Source organism: Pan paniscus, chromosome 13, assembly GCF_029289425.2.
Source record: "Pan paniscus chromosome 13, NHGRI_mPanPan1-v2.0_pri, whole genome shotgun sequence".
Lineage (NCBI taxonomy): Eukaryota > Metazoa > Chordata > Mammalia > Primates > Hominidae > Pan > Pan paniscus.
In genome coordinates this window covers 125,081,181-125,100,752 of record NC_073262.2, presented here as the reverse complement: position 1 = coordinate 125,100,752, position 19,572 = coordinate 125,081,181, and the positions used below count along the sequence as shown (strand labels likewise).

The window sequence follows — 19,572 nt, the reverse complement described above, 5'->3', positions numbered from 1 at the left end:
TTGGACCAAGTACAGCCAATCTATGCATTGGCCAGAGATGGATGGAGTTTTGCTACCAGGCTACACCAGGGGCTGTGTCTGGCTGTCTTGAAAATCGGAACTGAAAGACAGTTGAGGGGTGGCCCATGCCTATAATCCCAGCACTTTGAGATGCCAAGGTGGAAGGATTGCTTGAGGTCAAGAGTTCGAGACCAGTCTTGCCAACATAGTGAGACCGCAACTAAGCCAGGTGTGATGCTACATGCCTGTAGTTCCAGCTACTTGGGAGGCTGAGGTGGTAGGATCACTTGAGTCAAGGAATTCAAAGCTGCAGTGAGCTATGATTGTGCCACTATACTCAAGCCTGGGTACCACAGCAAGACCCTGTCTCCAATCAATCAATCAATTAATCAAATAAAAGACAGTTGAGAAAGTAACCAGCCAACATAAGGAGATAAAGAAGGAGATATCAGGAAAATCACAGTTGAATTATAGCAGACAGCCAAACTGTTCACTAGCATTTGTTCCTGTGAGCTTCTCGTTCTTAGATTTTCCAACACTTTACAGCAAATTCCTACTTTCCTGAGTTAGCTTGAGTGGGTCTCTGTTTCTGAAAGCTAAGAAACACTACCTATATTACATCAGCCTGGTGCTCCTTTCATGGTATTATAGGACCAGAAACTTCTGACCAAACCTCAAAGCTGCTGGTGAAGTAGAAGCAGCCCCACCCTCTTCTCACACAGATACTCCTTGCTTCCAATCTGGGAGATGATCAAAAGCCAATAATTATTAGAAGAGAGATTAACCCCATCTGGAAACTCTCAGGGACAACCAGAGCTTCAGCATAATCAGAAAAGCCATAATAACAGTTCAGTTACAATAACACTTAACTTAAAAATAACCATGCTATGTTAGAATGGTGGGAAATCTGTCTTTTGATGTTAGGTGAAAAAACAAATCTTACAAATGGGGAAAAAAATCAAGAAGAAACTCAGAAACAAATTTTAACTTTACTGGAGTTCAGGCAGCATGTACCAGGTTTTCTAAGGGCTGGTCACCCTCCCAGTAAACTCTTTTATGCAGGGAAACTACACACCAGAAACATTAAGTGCCCGAGGACAGGAGTCCCACATTAAATGGCCTGTAAAGGACCAGGGAGGTCATAAAGGGTAAGACATAAAGGGAATGGTGAGGTCTGTGCCTAAAGTGAGCACTCAGTATAAAAGCATTCAAATTCCATTTTAAAGGATTTTCCTAGGTCACTATTGATGATACTATAGAATTAAATACCACTTCTCAAAGTCTTGAACTTCTAAACATCTTACATATAAAGATACACTGCCTCTGAGACACAGAAAATTCAGTATCATTCTATGTTAACAACTGGTGGAAATCAATAAAAAATGAAAGCCCCTTTTAAAAAAATACAAGGCAGACTGACAATTCATACAAGTTAATACAAATGATTAATAAAAGTATGAAAAATGTTTTCATCTTCACTAATTATATATGAACTAGAAGTTAACTGAGGTATCATTTTTCTTTTTTATTTCAATTTTTATTTTAAGGTCGGGGTACATGTGCAGGATATGCAGGTTTGTTGCATAGGTAGACATGTGCCATTGTGGTTTGCTGCACAGATCCCCATCACCTAGGTATTAAGCCCAGTATCCATTAGCTATTCTTCCTGATGCTCTCCCTCCTGCCAACCCCCAACAGGTACCCAGTGTGTGTTGTTCCCCCTCATGTGTCTGTGTGTTCTCATCAATCAGTTCCCACTTATAAGTGAGAACATGCAGTGTTTGGTTTTCTGTTCCTGATAGTTTGCTGAGGATAATGGTTTCAACTCCATCCATGTACTGGCAAAGGACATGATCTCATTCCTTTTTATGGCTGCATATGTACCACCTTTTCTTTATCCAGTCTATTATTGATGGGCATTTAGGTTAATTCCATGACTTTGCTATTGTGAATAGTGCTGCAATGAATATACGCATGGAAATGCCATTTTTCTTTGGTTAAATTAGCAATGATTTAAAAATGAGAACACAGAAAGTTCAGGAAAAGGAGTCAGAATGAGTACTCTCACGCAGATGATAAGCGGGTACTGACACCAGATATTTCTGAGAAAATAATTGAGCAACATGTATCACTAGCCTTGACAATACACTATCAATTTCACGAGTCAGGAAAAGGTTTGCTCTCTTAGAAACAAGCTTATGATTTCCTAGTGGATAGCATAACTTCATTTTGGTCGGTCAAGACAAAGCTCAAATATGAATCTGTGGCTCACCTTTGAACCAGCATGCCACATTTCACTTTGCCTGGGCTTTCATCTTCTATTGTATCTGTACTCTCCTTACTTTCACTTTGTATCTGTTTATCTCATTTTTTCTACATCTCATTATGAATGCCATGAAGTATCCGTGGAAAGAAATATCAGTGTAAAATATCATAATAAAACAGAGAAAATGAGGCTTCCAAACTCCCAGGATCAGTTACGGTGTCAATGTTTGCATTGCTATTTCACAAAATGAGGAATTTAGCAAAAAAGTGAGTGAGATTTTGCTTCATGTTACAAAACTAAATACCTCACAAGTTCAGTGAAGTTGCCTCTAACCTTTTAAAGATACAGAAATATAACTTTAAAGCTTTTATTTTTTTGTTAGGTCTGTCACCATGCCAAAATGAAAGTGAAGAGATTAGATACTCATGCCATGGGGTAGTGACTCATCTTCTGAAACATCATCCTCAATATCTCTTTATAAGCATTCTAATCAGAAAATCCATTTGCTGTCTTTTTTGGCCCAATGTCTAAAATTCTTTTGAGCCCAAAGATAGGTTAAAAACCTTGATACAGGACAGAGGAGAGAAGTTAGTGAATTGATTGATGTGTTTCAGTTAATTTAACAAAAGCTTATTCCATACTGTGGGGTTTGTTAAGGTTTGTTAACCCATTTATGCTGGAGGTTGCAAATTTTTGTGTGTGAAAAATCAGACCTTAGCGATGACCTTGAGCAGTAGGATATAAATAACTCCCACAAGCTTCGCGTTCCAATAATGGAACACTAGGCATAAATGGGTTAAGAAGGGTAGATAAGAGGCCGGGCGCGGTGGCTCACGCCTGTAATCCCAGCACTTTGGGAGGCTGAGATGGGCGGATCACGAGGTCAGGAGATCAAGACCATCCTGGCTAACACAGTGAAACCCCGTCTCTACTAAAAAATACAAAAAATTAGCCGGGCGTGGTGGCGGGCGCCTGTTGTCCCAGCTACTTGGGAGGCTGAGGCAGGAGAATGGTGTGATCCCGGGAGGTGGGGCTTGCAGTGAGCTGAGATGGCACCACTGCACTCCAGCCTGGGCGACAGAGCGAGACTCCGTCTCAAAAAAAAAAAAAAAAAAAAAAAAAGAAGGGTAGATGAGAAACAGTTAAGCAGAGCACAGGGTTAACAAATGCCATAAGAGCAGAGCTGGAACACAAACCAAAGCAAATATGCAATAGAAGAAAACTTTGGGCAAATTATTGTAATGCTTGAAGCCCCAGTTTTAGCATCTTTAAAAAATACTGTGCTCCTTATGCTACTTAGCTGTGTTCTTCTAAGAAACAACCACGGCAGCTTCCCCTGGTAGACAAGGCCTGGGCGCAGGAGCAAATCCACCTTGCCATTTAATCTAGTGTGATCTTGGCAAGTTATTTAACCTTTCTACATTTCAGTTTCAGGATCTGTAAAGTGGGCTGGTAATAACTATTTCTCAGGATTGCTGGTAGGATTAAGTGAAGTAAAATATGTAAAGCACTCTGACAGTGAATGGCATATATACTAAATGCTCAATATAGGGTATGGCTTATCAATATTTGAAATATTACTATTCCAATCTAAAAACTGATACTGCCCATTGTTATGAAGCTCAAATAAGATAATGAACATAGATGCCTATAAAAGCAACAAAGATGTACAATACAGGTGAGGACTAATTATGATTGTGAGGAGAGAGCACTTGATACAACCATAAATTCTGCTAAGCTACTTCAGACAGTGTGAGTCACCCTTAATGTAACAAAAGATTTTTAAAAGCAATAAAACCTATATAGGGGCTTCATCCAGTGACAATTCCCAAATTAATATAAAATGTGCCAAGCTTTGGCAGTCCTGAACAAAGTTGCCTTCCAGTGAGTTTTGGGCGAGATAAGATGTTCAGTTACAAGACTTCAAGCTCTGTCCCTTATGTAATTAACATTTCTTAATCCCTACCCCTTTGAAGAAGCAGCCACTAATTTAGGGATATCGTTTTCTGAAGAAAGGCTGCCTCAGCAGGAAGCTGATTGCCCTGGCTGGCCCAAGTACCAGAACCTAACCCTTAACCACCCCAGGCTCCCAAATCCGCCCCAACCTCCGGGACTTGCCCTTCCTTTCATCCACCTTCAACTCTGGAGCCAAACCAAATATCTCTCATTATTGTCTCTGTAGCCCATCAGAGAGCACCCCTAATCCCAACACGCGTACGTATATATATACACACACACACACACACACACACACACAAATGCATGCACATACACGAAGATGCACAAACACACGCAAGCACACCCGCACCTCCCTCTCCCCCTCCCTCCCTCCCTCTCTCCCTCTCTCCCTCTCGCCCCTTGGAATGGCCTCCACTCTCTCCCCAGGCACGGGCAGGAACGCACACACTACCTTACGCTTCTCACACTGCCTTCTCACATTACCTTATGCTTCTCACACTTCCTTACAATGACCACACAGAATAACTACAGAACTCTCAGCACAGGGGGACTGGTGAACCAGGCCATGCACCGATTTTAAAAAGTCAAGTAACAGGTGGCCAAACCTCAGGACAAACTGCAGATTCGGAGGTTATTTCTTCCTTTCTTGGGCAAAGATTTTATTTGCCTCACTCTATGACAAAAGCTTGTCATTTTGCCTCAAACAGGCACTCTGACGCTTTGAAGTGAGGAATCCGAAGCATAAAATAACCACCAATAATGGCAACGAGAGTGTCCCCTAGCCACAGCCTTCTATAGAGTCTAGAGGTCTTCCCAGCTCTCAGGGAAAGTTTTCCACCCTCAGTGGGGGAGATAATTGGCCATGAGCAGATCAAACACATTATAAGATATTCCCGTGTAATGTACTTCTCATCATCTGCCCCACTCAACAATTATTAAGGTTTTGGGATTTAGAACACACATACACGCATATATACACACACCTGTATACATACACTCACACACATATACACACCTATAAACACACACATACATATATACACACATATATATACACACCTATATATACACATAAACATATATACACACCTATATACACACACGCATACAAATATATACACACCTATATACATACATTCACACATATATACATACCTATAAACACACATATATACACACCTATATACATACATTCACACATATATACATACCTATAAACACACATACATACACATCTATACACATATATACACACCTATACACACATACACATATATACACACCTATACACACAGACACACATATATACACACCTATATACACACATATACACACCCATATACACATACATACACACCTATATACTCACATACATGTATATACACACCTATATACATATATATATGCACCTATGCACACATATATACACACATACACATATACACACACCTTACACACACACAGATATATACACACCTATATACATTCACAAATATATACATAGCTATAAACACACATATATACACACCTATACACATATATACACACCTATACACACATACACATATATACACACCTATATACATACACACATAAATACACACATATATACACACACCTATATATACATATATACACACTATACATACATACACACCTATATACTCCAATACACATATATACACATCTATATACATACAATAAACACACATATATACACACACCTATATATACACATATACACACCTATATACACACATACACATATATACACACCTATACACATAAACATATATATGCACCTATGCACACACATGTATACACACAAAAACGTATATACACACCTATATACACACATACACATATACACACACCTGTATACACACACGGATATACACACACCTGTATACACACATACGCATATATACACACCTATATACATACATATACACACACACCTATATACACACATACATATATATACACAGTTATACCTTACACACGCGCACACACACATCTTAGAAAATAAACGACAGTAGGAAAGAAACTCAAGCCCATAGGTTTTCCACGGGTTTTCAGATGTTAAGAACAGAAGGACCACTCCCATTCTCTCTCTCCTGCCCCCATCCTGCCTGCTCCGTGGACACAGAAGTGGCCTCAGAAACGGGGAGGGACAAGTGGACTAATGTTCTCTTTATGATTTGCAAGATGCCTATGCTTTTGCGGACTCTCAGATTATACTTTTAGACAGAAGCTAGATTTCAAAAGAGGGCTATTGGGAGACAGGGATTTGAAGTCCCAGGTGGAGCCAGGGGCAGTTGCTCCCTAGTCCCTCTGTCACCACCTGGTGAAGGATTTGTGTGGATACCCCGCCCTTGCCACCCCTCACCCTGACCCAGGACATTGCTGCTTTATTTCTGTCCCCTGCCCCTGAGAACATTCGAATTTATGACCCCTGATCAAGTCCATTCTACTTGTTCTACAAATGAGAAAACATAATGCTCACCATAGGAAAGTCACTTGCTAAAATCTTCTCTTTTATACCCAACCAAGTGCTTCTGAACCTCTATTTCTAGTGCAGAATCTTGAGTCAGGGAAACAGTCTTGTCTGGAAGTTCCCTCCACCAGCTAAATAACCTTTGACCTTAGAGTTGGTTGATCTTCAAGACTCCTTCGCCTTCATGCACTAGTCACTATGCGTTATCATGCTCAAATAGCAACCTGCAGAGTCCTCCACATGCCAGGCCTAGAGCTCTGTGCACACTCTAGATATTCCCACGATGATTCTGGGGAGGCACATTATTCACACAATTTTACAAATGAGGAAGGTAAGGCTCAGCGCAAGGGCACACAGATGGGGTCTGGACTGTACTTGAGCTCAGGCCTCTCTGATACCAAACCTACCTATCTGGAGTATGCCTTGCTGCCTTGCAAATGACTACCATCTCCTTCAATGAGACACAAAATCAGAACTCATTTGGCCCTGAATAAAATTAAATGCCAGGGTTACCAGTGAAACAGCAGAAAAAGGCTCTGCCTGTCTACCTGGGATTGTCATATGGTTTCTGTGTATTTGCAGCTGCTCCTGCTACACTAGACGTTCCCTCAAGGAAGCTGCTTTGCCTTATGTGTTTTGGCCTCTCCCATGTGTATAATCACTTAATACTGCTTGGAGGTATTGCTCAACAGCTTCTGATTTTAGGTTCTGATCAAATTTTACTAAAATAGGCCTCTTGGGAGGATGCATTTCATACCACTCTATGGGTCCTTAGAAAGGTCCTTTCTTCTCTGGTCATCACTATGCCCTCTCCTACTTTGATCTACCCTTGGGAAAGTATATCTCAAAGTACACAAAATCACAGGTTTGGTTTTCACAAATAAAACAAGTTGTGTTCATAGCAGTAAGAGATAAGCCTGGTCAACATGGCGAAACCCCATCTCTACTAAAAATACCAAAATAACCGGGCGTGGTGGTGCACATCTGTAGTCCCAGCTACTTGGGAGGCTGAGGCAGGAGAATCGCTTGAACCTGGGAGGCACCTGACTTCAGGTGATCCACCCACCTTGGCTTTTAGTTTAGTTTAACTTTGAAGCAAGGATGATAATTGTCCCTCCCTAAAACTGGTCCTCTCCCTGTTGGGGGATGAAAACCACCTTTGTAAGACTAATGAAAGACCACAAGATTAGAATTTTGGGAGAGTCCTGAATTCTGCGAAGATGTAGGCATCATTAAGGGACAACCAGCCACTGTCCCCCAGCTTACCTTTCTACAATTCCCTTACTGTTCAGGGAACACAAGTTGTGTCTATTGCTTTCTAATTTTTCCAAAGTAAATTAGGCAACAAATTCAACTCTAAGTGGTAAAAAAAAAAAAAAAAAAAAAAAAAAAAAAAACATATTTGCAAAGTACTTGAGTATCAAAGGAAGTAGTTGTTTTAGAAGTAGCATCAGTTAATGAGTAGTAATAATACTTACAACCCATATGATGATCAATCTTCTGGATAAATAAGGGTCAATATTCCAGTGAGTGAATGGAAGAAACGTGATGTAGAACACTTCTTGGCCCAAAGCAGCTGAAAATTGGAATAGGTAATAGTAGAAATAATTCTTCACAATGTACTTCTGTACATAAGCCTAAAAGACAAAAGTTAGAAGACTCTGTGAGTTCATGCAATATGTCAAGTTTTAAACATCTCTGTCTAAAACTCACAGGTCTCAATTGCCAAGACACTGTCTCCTCTCCCATTATGTTATTAAGGTATCATTACTGTGGCTGAACACTTTTCAACCTCAATTTATTCAAACAAACACAGAGGCTGTGAATTTTTTGTAAAATTAAATAAGCAATATCCAAGACAGAAGTACCAGGAGAAGACACACACAAAAAAAGCCAAAAACTTTTTTCTTGTAATATGCAGAGAGCTAGAAACCTGGAGAAAGTCAATTCTGTTAGGACATTATATGGGTCTCTGCAATAGGCAGAGTAATGCTTCCCTCAAAGATTTCTATGTCCTAAATCCTAGAACTGAATATATTACCTTACAGGGAAAAAGAGACTTGAAATATGCAATTAATGATCTTTCTATTTTAAAATTTGTATTGATACATAATAATTGTACACATTTACGAGGCACACGTAATATTTTTATACATACGTATAACACATAATGATCAGTCAGGGTACTTCAGATGTCTGTCACCTCAAACATTTATCATTTCTTAGTGCTGGGAACATTTCAGATATTTTCTAGCTATTTTGATATTCTTTTTTTTTTTTTTTTTTTGAGACAGAGTTTTGCTCTTGTTGCCCAGGCTGGAGTGCAATGGCACAATCTTGGCTCACTACAACCTCCGCCTCCTGGGTTCAAGTGATTCTCCTGCCTCAGCCTCCCAAGTAGCTAGGATTACAGGCATGCACCACCACACCCAGCTAATTTTGTATTTTTAGTAGAGATGGGGTTTCTCCATGTTGGTCAGGCTGGTCTCGAACTCCCGACCTCAGGTGATCCACCCACCTCGGCCTCCCAAAGTGCTGGGATTACAGGCGTGAGCCACCGTGCCCAGCCTGACAATAACATATTCTTAACTGTAGTCACCTGATTGTGCTATCCAACACTATAACTTATTTCTTCTAACTGTATATTTGTATGCATTAAACAACCTCTCTTCATCCCGTCTCCTTCCCAGCCTCAAATTAATAATCTTGAGATGGGGAGATTATTCTGGATTTTCTGGGTGGTCTCAACCTAATCACAAGAATTTTCTTTAGAAATGGAAGGAGGAGGCAGAATGGTCAGAGTCAGAGAACGATTTGAAGACGCTAAGCTGCTGGCTTTGATGATGGAGAGAGTGGCCCTGAGTCAAGGAATCTGGAGAGCAGCCTCTAGGAGCTGGAAGAAAGCAAGGAGTCAGATTCTTCCCTCCAGCCTCCAGAAGAAATACCACCTAGCTGACACCTTCATTTAGGCTAAATCAGATCCACTTTGGACTTCTGAACTATAAGAGAATAAATCTGAAACTGCTTTTGCAAAGATTATGAAAGAGAAGAAGTCTAGCCTGGCTGACTCTATCTTGCTTCTAGCGTCACAGGCTGGCTGTATTCACTCACTCCTGGGTGTAGGCCAGGCTACCCATGGGAGGAATTTAGTTTAGTTTAACTTTGTTTATTTTTTATTTTTTGTTTGTTTGTTTTTTTGAGACTGAGTCTCGCTCTGTCACCCAGGCTGGAGTGCAATGGCACTATCTTGGCTCACTGCAACCTCTGCCTCCCAGGTTCAAGCGATTCTCCTGCCTCAGCCTCCCAAGTAACTGAGACTACAGAAGTGCACCACCATGCCTGGCTTATTTTTGTATTTTTAGAGAGATGGGGTTTCGCCAAGTTGGCCAGGTTTATGTCCAACTCCTGACTTCAGGTAATCTGCCTGCCTTGGCCTTTAGTTTAGTTTAACTTTGAAGCAAGGATGGTAATAGTCCCTCCCTAAAACTGGTCTGCTCCCTGTTGGGGGATGAAAACCACCTTTGTAAGACTAATGAAAGGCCACAAGATTAGAATTTTGGGACAGGCCTGAATTCTGCTAAGATGTAGGCATAAAGGACAACCAGCCATTGTCCCCCAGCTTACGTTTCTACAATTCACTTACTGACCAGGCGTGTGACTTCCCCAATTGCTCCTATATCTATATCATCATCATCGTCATATAACATCAGTATTGCAGAACCTAAGATTTGTCTTTTGAGATGTTTTCCAGACTTTTGCATTCTGGTGACCAACTGACTCCACCTGGACCCACGACTCATGACTCCACTGGTCCTGTTGCCCCCACTCAGAGGCTGATTGGAGTAATAAACTCTCATCTTCCACTTGGCTAGTGGGCTCTGCATTAATTAAACCCTTTCTCAACTGCAATACAACCTGCCTCAGTGAATTGGTTTTATTTGTGCAGCAGGAAGAACCCATTGGGAGATTACAAATTTGCATTTTAAGGCACTAAGTTTGTGGTAATTTGTTACAGCAGCAATGGATAACTAATACAAAGATGTTAGAAAAATCACTTGCCTCCGAACCTTACAAATTCATCTTTTAAATGGGACTAATGAAGTTAACCCATCACAATGATGGTGTGAGAAACGCTTAGCAGAAAGTACACACAAGACCTGTTAAAATGCATTCTCATTTTTTATCATCCTTTTCTTCCTACTTATCCTGGGAGTGGGCAGAAAAGAAAGACTTAGGGAATTAAAACAGCAAATCAGCAATCTAGTAAAAAATATGGTAAACACCTTTATATTATGGGATCTTAACAACTTAAAAAACAAAAACATGGTCACCCTGTTACATGAAACTAAAAAGCATAATTTTAATCCTACTTAAGGTAGTCGTAAACTTTATAAAAATAAAATCAAAGTAAAATGCCAACACTAAAATAGGAGAGAAAAAGAGACAACACTGTTACAGGGAGATTTTTCTCAAGACTCTTAGAGATCTGGATTTTTGTTTTGTTTTGCTCTACACAAAGTCTGAGGTTCTGGAATCCCGGGGGACTTCAGAAAACAAGTTACATTTGTTTATGTATTTATCCTGTAAATATTCATTCTGGGCCTCTGATGCCCATTCTGTGCTAAGTGCTAAGCATATTTGGAAGAGCCAGGTGTGATGTCTGCTTCAAGAAACTCTTATGGGAGAGGGGGGAAGAGCACAATTTGGGGGAATAAATTTTTAAAGGATCATTGTTGTATTTAAGGCCTTAAAAAGGCTGAGAGTACTTTTATACTTGAGAAATAAAAAAAATGACCTTGGAAACTGCAAGAACATAACTGTACTTGACACTATTGGCTATCAAGTATGCATTCCTCTCTTTTACCTCACTAAGAGGTTCCCAGTTTTGTTCCAGCAGCTCTACCTCCCCAACATAGCCCTGAGGGAAAGTTGACACTCCTCTCTGGGAATGGATCTAGATTCATCCAAAGGAGTCATGATAAGCATAAGAATTCAGTCTCAAGCCGAGCAGTGCACAGGACTACCGGGAGACAGTTACTGGTCAGGGGTAAGTACAGGTAATCTAAAAAGGGGTCTCCCACCAGGGATAAACTTTACTTCCAAGTGAATTCAATTGAAAGAGAATGGCAATACATTCATCCTAAACAGGAATGACAATAATGCACAAATGAATTAGATAAGGAAGTGTAGAGTTTCACCCCTCTGCTAAGATACCATGGTTGCATTTGCAAAACAAGGACAAGGGTCCGAGACAAGTTAAGTGACAAATGCCTCTCTCTAGAGCGGAATCATGAACTGCCTGAGGTAAGGACTAATCTCTGCAGGTTCTGTTTACAAATATACAATCCAATAGGCCTGACCTTGAGGCACACCCTATAAAGAGCTCCTTTTTACATAAAGGTTAGTTATTTTAGCCCATCAGCTACCAGATACACCTGGTAATCTTTCCAGCCTTGAAGCTTTACAAGGATAAATTTTGCCGACTCTAACAAAAGCCTCGCTGCTATCATTTCATGATACCCAAGTGTTATATGACATTATAAGTACTCAGCAACCATCATTACCCTACTCTAGAGACCGACCTGAGACCACGTTCAATATCTTAATCCTAGTAAACAATTGAAAAGACCACCAAAAGTGATGGCAAACTGCTTTAGTGCTACATATTACTAACTAATATCTTTAGACAGGCTTTATTACAATCTCTCAGGAATTTGTTTTTTGAGGGAAAAGCTAACTATTCTCCAACTCTTCTCAGGAACAGAATAACCAAAGGTGAAGTTTAAAATATCAGCATATATAGATGACACCCCAAGGATTTCTTAGATAACTTCTCTGTATACATGATTAAATCGCTTGAGAGCCAATACTTCCCTTTAAATTCTTTGGGGCTTAGATGTACCTAAATAAAACAACATGTACTTGTCTTTTTTATTTTATTTTTTAATTTTACTTTAAATTCTGAGATACATGTGCAGATCGTGCAGGTTTGTTACATAGGTATGCGTGTGCCATGGTGGTTTGCTGCACCTATCAACCCATCATCTAGGTTTTAAGCCCCGCATGCATTAGGTATTTGCCCTGCTACTCTCCCTCTCCTTGCCCCCCACCCCGCTGACAGGCCCCGGTGTGTGATGTTCCCCTCCCTGTGTCCATGTGTTCTCATTGTTCAACTCCCACTTATGAGTGAGAACATGTGGTGTTTGGTTTTCTGTTCCTGTGTTAGTTTGCTGAGAATGATGGCTTCCAGCTTCATCCATGTCCCTGCAAAGGACATGAACTCATCCTTTTTTATGGCTGCATGGTATTCCATGGTGTATATGTATCACATTTTCTTTATCCAGTCTATCATTGATGGGCATTTGGGTTTGTTCCAAGTCTTTGCTATTGTAAATAATGCTGCACTAAAACATAAAACAACACGTATTTGTCTTTTTAGAAGAAGGATGAGTTTCCTTTGTAGTAAATCTCAGTGTGTGTGACTTCAATACATCTTTGGAAATAGCAGGAATTTCAGTTCCAGTGTGTGTGTTGTTCCTACTGGGAACAATTAGAAAAGGAGGAAATAGTGGTTAGAAATGGTAGGTAAAATAGAATGGCAGAGAAGAGAGGAGCAAAAGCTGAGGCCAATGAAACCAAGTTCCAGAATTCTACCTCTACATTTCTGACTAGCCAGCAAAAGAGCTGATGGCCTAGGCCTTGATGGCAGGCTTTGAGGAGAGCCACTCTTAGAAATAAAATGCTTCAGCCGGGCGCGGTGGCTCATGCCTGTAATCCCAGCACTTTGGGAGGCCGAGGCAGGTGGATCACGAGGTCAGGAGTTCAAGACCAGCCTGGCCAAGATGGTGAAACCCCGTCTGTACTAAAAATACAACAAATTAGCCGGGCATGGTGGCACGTGTCTGTAATCCCAGCTACTCTGGAGGCTGAGGCAGAGAATTGCTTAAACCTGGCGGGGCGGAGGTTGCAGTGAGCCGAGATCATGCCACTGCACTCTGGCCTGGGCGACAGAGTGAGACTCCGTCTCAAAAAAAAAGAGAAATAAAATGTTTCTTAGCATGCATCTCATCTGTCACACGGCAAATGAAGAAGTGTCTGACAAACAAGAAATGATAAAATGAAAATTACCCACATTATTATTACCCATTATTACTAGCTGCAAAATGTTACTGATATTCCTCATGAGAGGCTCTTATTTATTGGTTTATTTTTCTGAAAGTTTTTTAAAAAAAGGTTTTCCTAGGGCTCCTTATTATCTCAGGCTCCCAACCCCATATTCCCTTTCAGGTCGTAAGTTCTTTAAATGCACATTTTCCTAAAATGGGATTTTTTCAGCCATTTAACCTTGTGGTTGCAGAAGAGCTACTCTATCTTGCTGATATTGGAGTATTAAGTGTTGTTTGCAAGGCTGCCTTCAATGTTTAAATAAACCAGGGAAGAAGGGGAGGCATGCAGATTGACTGCATGGTGGAAGAAAAAGAACATTGAGAATGTATGACTTACTGACTAAACTCTGCCAGTGAACACCTGAACAGCGCTTTGCTTTCCAAACACATACAAACGAGTCCTAAATGCAAAGGAAATATACCCAGGTCAGCGCCACTGGACATAATAAGGGCTGATCCACACAGCAGAGGAGCGAATGCCCAGCAGACTTGGCGGCCAGCCCAGCTTTTGAGCTTTCAAAGGAGGAATACAAGAAATAGCTTTCAGTCAAAACAAAGTGTGACCTTGGGGAAGTCAATTTGCCTTTCCGAGCCTCAACAGCCTCAACTGCAAAGAATGCAATGGATGGAGAAGGATTAGCTCAGTTGTTTTCTAATGTACAATTTTTTTTTTTTTTTTTTACAAGGAAGGAAAGGCTCATTAAAAAAAATGTTACCCTAGGGCCTACTATATAAAATGATATAAGATTGAAAGTACTCATTGAAAGTACTGTACTAATTGGCTGAAAATGAAGTAGGGTCCACCAAACCTCTATCTCAGGCCAGCTGCTCCCCGCCCTGCCACAACCGCCCCACGCCCCAGTCCTTCCCTAGAGGGAGCATCCTCTCAGAGCAGAGCAGTTCAGTAATCAATTTGAAAATCATGGACCTCAACCTCTTCCAGATGCCAGATATCATCTTCCTGTAATTAACTTTTGGTCTCAAGTACACAGGCTATAGCTATTCTGACCTTGAGGTCTTTAAAGAATTTGATAAACTGTAGACCAATGTCATTGCAAGGTTGTATTACTTCCTCTTTTTTTTTTTTTTTTTTTTTTTTAGATTAGAGCTTTAAATATACATTTTCTTCCAAAGGTCAAGTCCAAGATACTCCACCACTTCAACAGAGCCAGGAGTTCACATCTCGGGGGGATGGTAATCTGCAACTCTAAGCCATCCAGTTTAATTGGAAACAGCAGAAAGAGCTTGTTCTCTGGGGCTGAGAGAGATAAAATCTACACAGGGTACAACTCAGTCTTATTTTAAGATAATGTTAAGATTCAAAGCTCTTTTACAAAACACACCAAGAAGCAGCCTTCCCTCCACAGTGGCTTTGCTTTTGGAGTTTTGCAGACTGACTAGAAGGAAGCAAATGAAATGAATATGGAGTGAGCTGACCTGGCCAGCAGGGAAGAGGGAAGGCCTAGGGGAGAGGGAAACGGATGCTGGAGGCAAAGTGTCTCAGATTGAACTCAAGCTACCTATGCTCCCTACCCGGATAATTTCACATAAATGACTTGATCTCCCTGAGCTTCAGCTTCCTCACCTGCTAATGGGAATAATAAGAGTACATAGCACACAGAGACCTTGGGAGGATGAAACAAGATCGTGTTGATGGTGTGTGCAAGGTACTCAGATCAGAGCAGGCAAAGAAATGTCTCAACAGGACATGGCTGTTGATGACGATGATGATGGTGGGGGTGGTAGCAGTGAGGCTTCTAGAAAGCACTTCTCAATTGTAATATGCATCCAAATGACCTGGGCATCTTGTTAATGAGCAGATTTTGATGTAGTTGACCTGGGGCAGGGGAGAGACTTCTCAGGAGCGCAGGTGATGTTGATGTTGCCATGTTGCTGGCCCATGGACCTCACTGTGAGTAGCTTTAGGATCAAGAACACCCCAGTGAAGGGTCTTTCAACACAAAAGTAAGGCTCTCAGATTTAATCCTCAGTATTAGAGGTTGTCTCAACTGGCATTAAGAGAGTAAGTAATGTGATCCAGGTGATAGATTAAAATGCCGGTGACAAACCAGAGGGGAACAGTGAACAGATATCATGGAGGATCCTGCAACACAGGAACTGAGCCCAGACAAGCACCTCAACCCTAGAAAGTACCAAAGGGAAGGCACAGGTAAGACATGCCTCCCTGAGACAGCAGCCTGATCAAATGACTGACTGATGATGCAGAAAGAAATATGCTACCGCACTTCTTGCCTTGATTTGAGAGAGGTTTACATAAATACTGGAATGACAAATTTGAAATTAGTTAAGGAGTAATGAAGTTTGAAAGCCTTTCCTAACTTCTCAGAGCATCACAATACCAAAAAAAACCCAAACCATGTTTCCCTAAGAAGGGCTTTTGTACTACTGTCAGAATCCTGGCTTAGAAACAGGTTTCTCAGGCCTTTGCAGGGAACAACTGTCGTTATGTTTTCTGAAAATAAAAATTAAGGCTGGGCACGGTGGCTCACACCTGTAATCCCAGCACTTTGGCAGGCCGAGGTGGGCGGATCACAAGGTCAGGAGATCGAGACCATCCTGGCTAACATGGTGAAACCCCGTCTCTACTAAAAATACAAAAAATTAGCCAGGCATGGTGGCATGCGCTGGTAGTCCCAGCTACTTGGGAGGCTGAGGCAAGAGAATCGCTTGAACCCGGGAGGTGGAGGTTACAGTGAGCCGAGATGGCGCCACTGCACTCCAGTCTGGGTGACAGAGAGAGACTCTGTCTAAAAAAAAAAAAAAAAGTTGAAAACAGCAAAGTTTTTCCAAACAGGGGCCATGTCTACATAGAACATTTATTCACTGTGTATGCTTCAGTGATGTAAGGTTGACAATAAACAAGACTATTTTTAAAATATTATTTTTAAGTAGAGACACGGTCTCACTATGTTGCTCAGGCTGGTCTTGAACTCCTGACTTCAAGCAATCCTCCTCCTTTGGCCTCCCAAGGTGCTGGGATTTCAGGCATGAGCCACCACACCCAGCTAGCAAGACTACTTCATTTAGCAATAAGTGCTATGATGAAATTAAAGCAGGAAATGGGTTACAAAGTGATCAGTGTGTGTCTGGGGATGCTTACCACAGAGGAGCCATTTGAGCTGAGCCCTGGATAAGGAGAGGTGTTGCTTCTTTGAGGGTCTGCGGGTCAGAGAGAGAACACTTAGTGAAAGGCCCCGAGCAGGAGGCAGCTCTGCCTGCTGGGATATGTGTGAAAGAGACAGAGAGGAGATGACCTCAAGAGCAGACGTGAAACCCAGCCCAGACTTGAGACTGAGGCTGGAAGGAGCAGAAAGCCACGGGAGGGTTTTAAATGGGAGCACAGCTGGATTTACTCTGGCGAGACTAGAACAAATTTTGGCTCTGAAATAGTGGGATGAAGCCCTGCTTTAATTCTTTTGTTTTTTGATTTCTTAAACTTGGTGAGAAAATATCATTAATTCCCAGTTCTGAACTGAAAAGCCACTGGGGTGAAATGGCATCATTTCTACCATGAGGGAGACCTGTGGTGTCCTGAACTCACAAATCTATTTACTAACCTGGCCCGTCACTTTTAATTACTCACATTTTTTTTTAAGAGAATCAAGACTTTCCAACCTATAAAGAAAATTAAATGATGATTACTCAGGAAGCCTAAGAAAGATTGACAGTGTCCTTTGAAGGAGAAAACAGAAGGAACAAAAATGCACGAGGGCTTCTTCTTTCATCTTCAAGTCCAGATAGAATTACAAGTTGGGTGATCTAGCCAATGTCTAAGCAGCGCTCAGGTGATTAAAATTTCAGGATGGCGAGACTGAAAGTCAATAAAATGTAAGGACAACTTCTTGGAGTCAGCTTGAGAGGGAACTGCACACTCATCACTGTCACCTGCTTAGTGGGCGTTTGTCGGGATCCCTCTGCCGCGTCCAAGGATAAGAGGGAGGGGTTGAGGGGACTGAGCCCAATGTGGCTTTCATTTTACAGTGGAATTTCAGTTGTAGTCTTTTACACAATTTGAACTGTTTTCCTCTTGATAATCTGTCATATTTCAGCTCATCCTCTGAACATCTAATATCTTTTCTTCCTTTTCCTCAAGGTGGACCAGGACTACAAATTAAGAAATTCTTGAAATTGTAAGACGGTGACCCATGGTGGCAACAATGCTCTTCTTGACTCTAGAAAAGGGTCTTGTAACTAGAAAAAACACTGTCTCATCATCACTTAAAACCCTGTGCTTGGCTGGGTGCAGTAGCTCATACCTGTAATCCCAGCTGTTTGGGAGGCTGAGGTAGGAGGATCGCTTGAGGCCAGCAGTCTGAGAAGAGCCTGGGAAACATAGTGAGACCTGTCTCTACAAAAAATTAAAAATATTAGCCAGGTATGGCGGCACACACCTGTGGTCCCAGGTATTTGGGAGGTTGAAGTAAGAGAATTGTTTGAACCTGGGTGGTGGAGGCTCCAGTGAGCCATGATCGTGCCACTGCACTCCAGCATGGGCAACAGAGTGAGACCCTATCTCAAAAAAGCAAAAAACAAAAAACCTCTGTACTTGAAGGACACAGCATTTGCTTAGGAACCAAATCTGGGCATAGGATAAGGAGAGGGTTAGAAGCGAGCCTTTATCTGGATAGGACAGAAGTTTGCAGTCATCATTTCAGAGACCAGGAATGTGAACTTCTGCTAGAGAATTTCTTCCACAGACAATAAGAGACATTGGCATCGATACAAAGAACAGAAATAACCACTGCCATTTTTAAAGTGGGTGGGAGAGCCAGCTGCCCTTTAAATAATCAAAATGTCTTAAGAACTTAACTGTTTTTCAAAACATCTTGGATCTGCTAAAACAACTTAACTGTTTTTCAAAACATCTTGGATCTGCTAAAACCTGAAACACATTGAACCGAACATTTTTCCATTTAATTGTTAAGCCCTTGTATGTGCGGAGGGATTTGGCAGGCAGATGTTTCTGATTCATTTATATTAACTTATCGAAATGATACTTGGAAGAGCTGTATGATGTTCGAGAAGGAGTGTTATAAACTTCAGTTTACTCGTTTTCATCCAGGCATTTCCCCTCACCCCAACACACACGTACAGGATTCAGAACTTGGGAGGGTTGATTCAGTCTCTTCTAACCTGGCAGCATATCCTCACCCATCCCTACCTCCCTTCAAAAAACATTTTCTGAAGCATTAAAAGGCACTGCCAAAAATGTAAGAAAATTATTCAGGCACAAATAAAGTTTTTTCTGTGATAATCTTTTATGTACCAAGATTTTAAAAGCAAATAGGTAAATCATACAAACACAAAACTGAAGTCTGACAAATTTGTCACCAAAGTCAAGGTGGTTTTATACAAGGGCTTTCCCACTTCCCTCTTTATTTGGGCTAAATGGCCACACAATTTTTAGCTTGGAATTTTCCTTCAGGACAGTCATGTTAGTGGGTGCATGTGTACGTGGAGAAGGAGGATGAAGCAAAATGGTATCTTCATGCTACTCCTCCCATTTCTTTCATTTTTTAAAAATAGAGACAGGGTCTCACTCTGTAGTCCGGACTGGGCTCAATTCTCAAGAGACCCTTCTGTGGCACCATGATCAACTATTTTTTTTATATTTTGTAGAGACAGGGCCTTACCATGTTCTTGAACTCCTGGCCTCAAGCAAT

The 19,572-nt window shown here is 41.2% G+C and overlaps 1 protein-coding gene across 1 annotated transcript in view; it reads right to left on the bottom strand.

The window, feature by feature from the left end:
- The window catches only part of SGPP2 (sphingosine-1-phosphate phosphatase 2), a 135,185-nt gene that overhangs the window by 76,381 nt on the left and 39,232 nt on the right, over positions 1-19,572 (bottom strand). Inside the window, exon 2 of the mRNA XM_034955262.3 lies at positions 8,201-8,359. Coding sequence (XP_034811153.2) covers positions 8,201-8,359 — 159 coding nt within the window. The remainder of the gene's footprint in view (positions 1-8,200; positions 8,360-19,572) is intronic.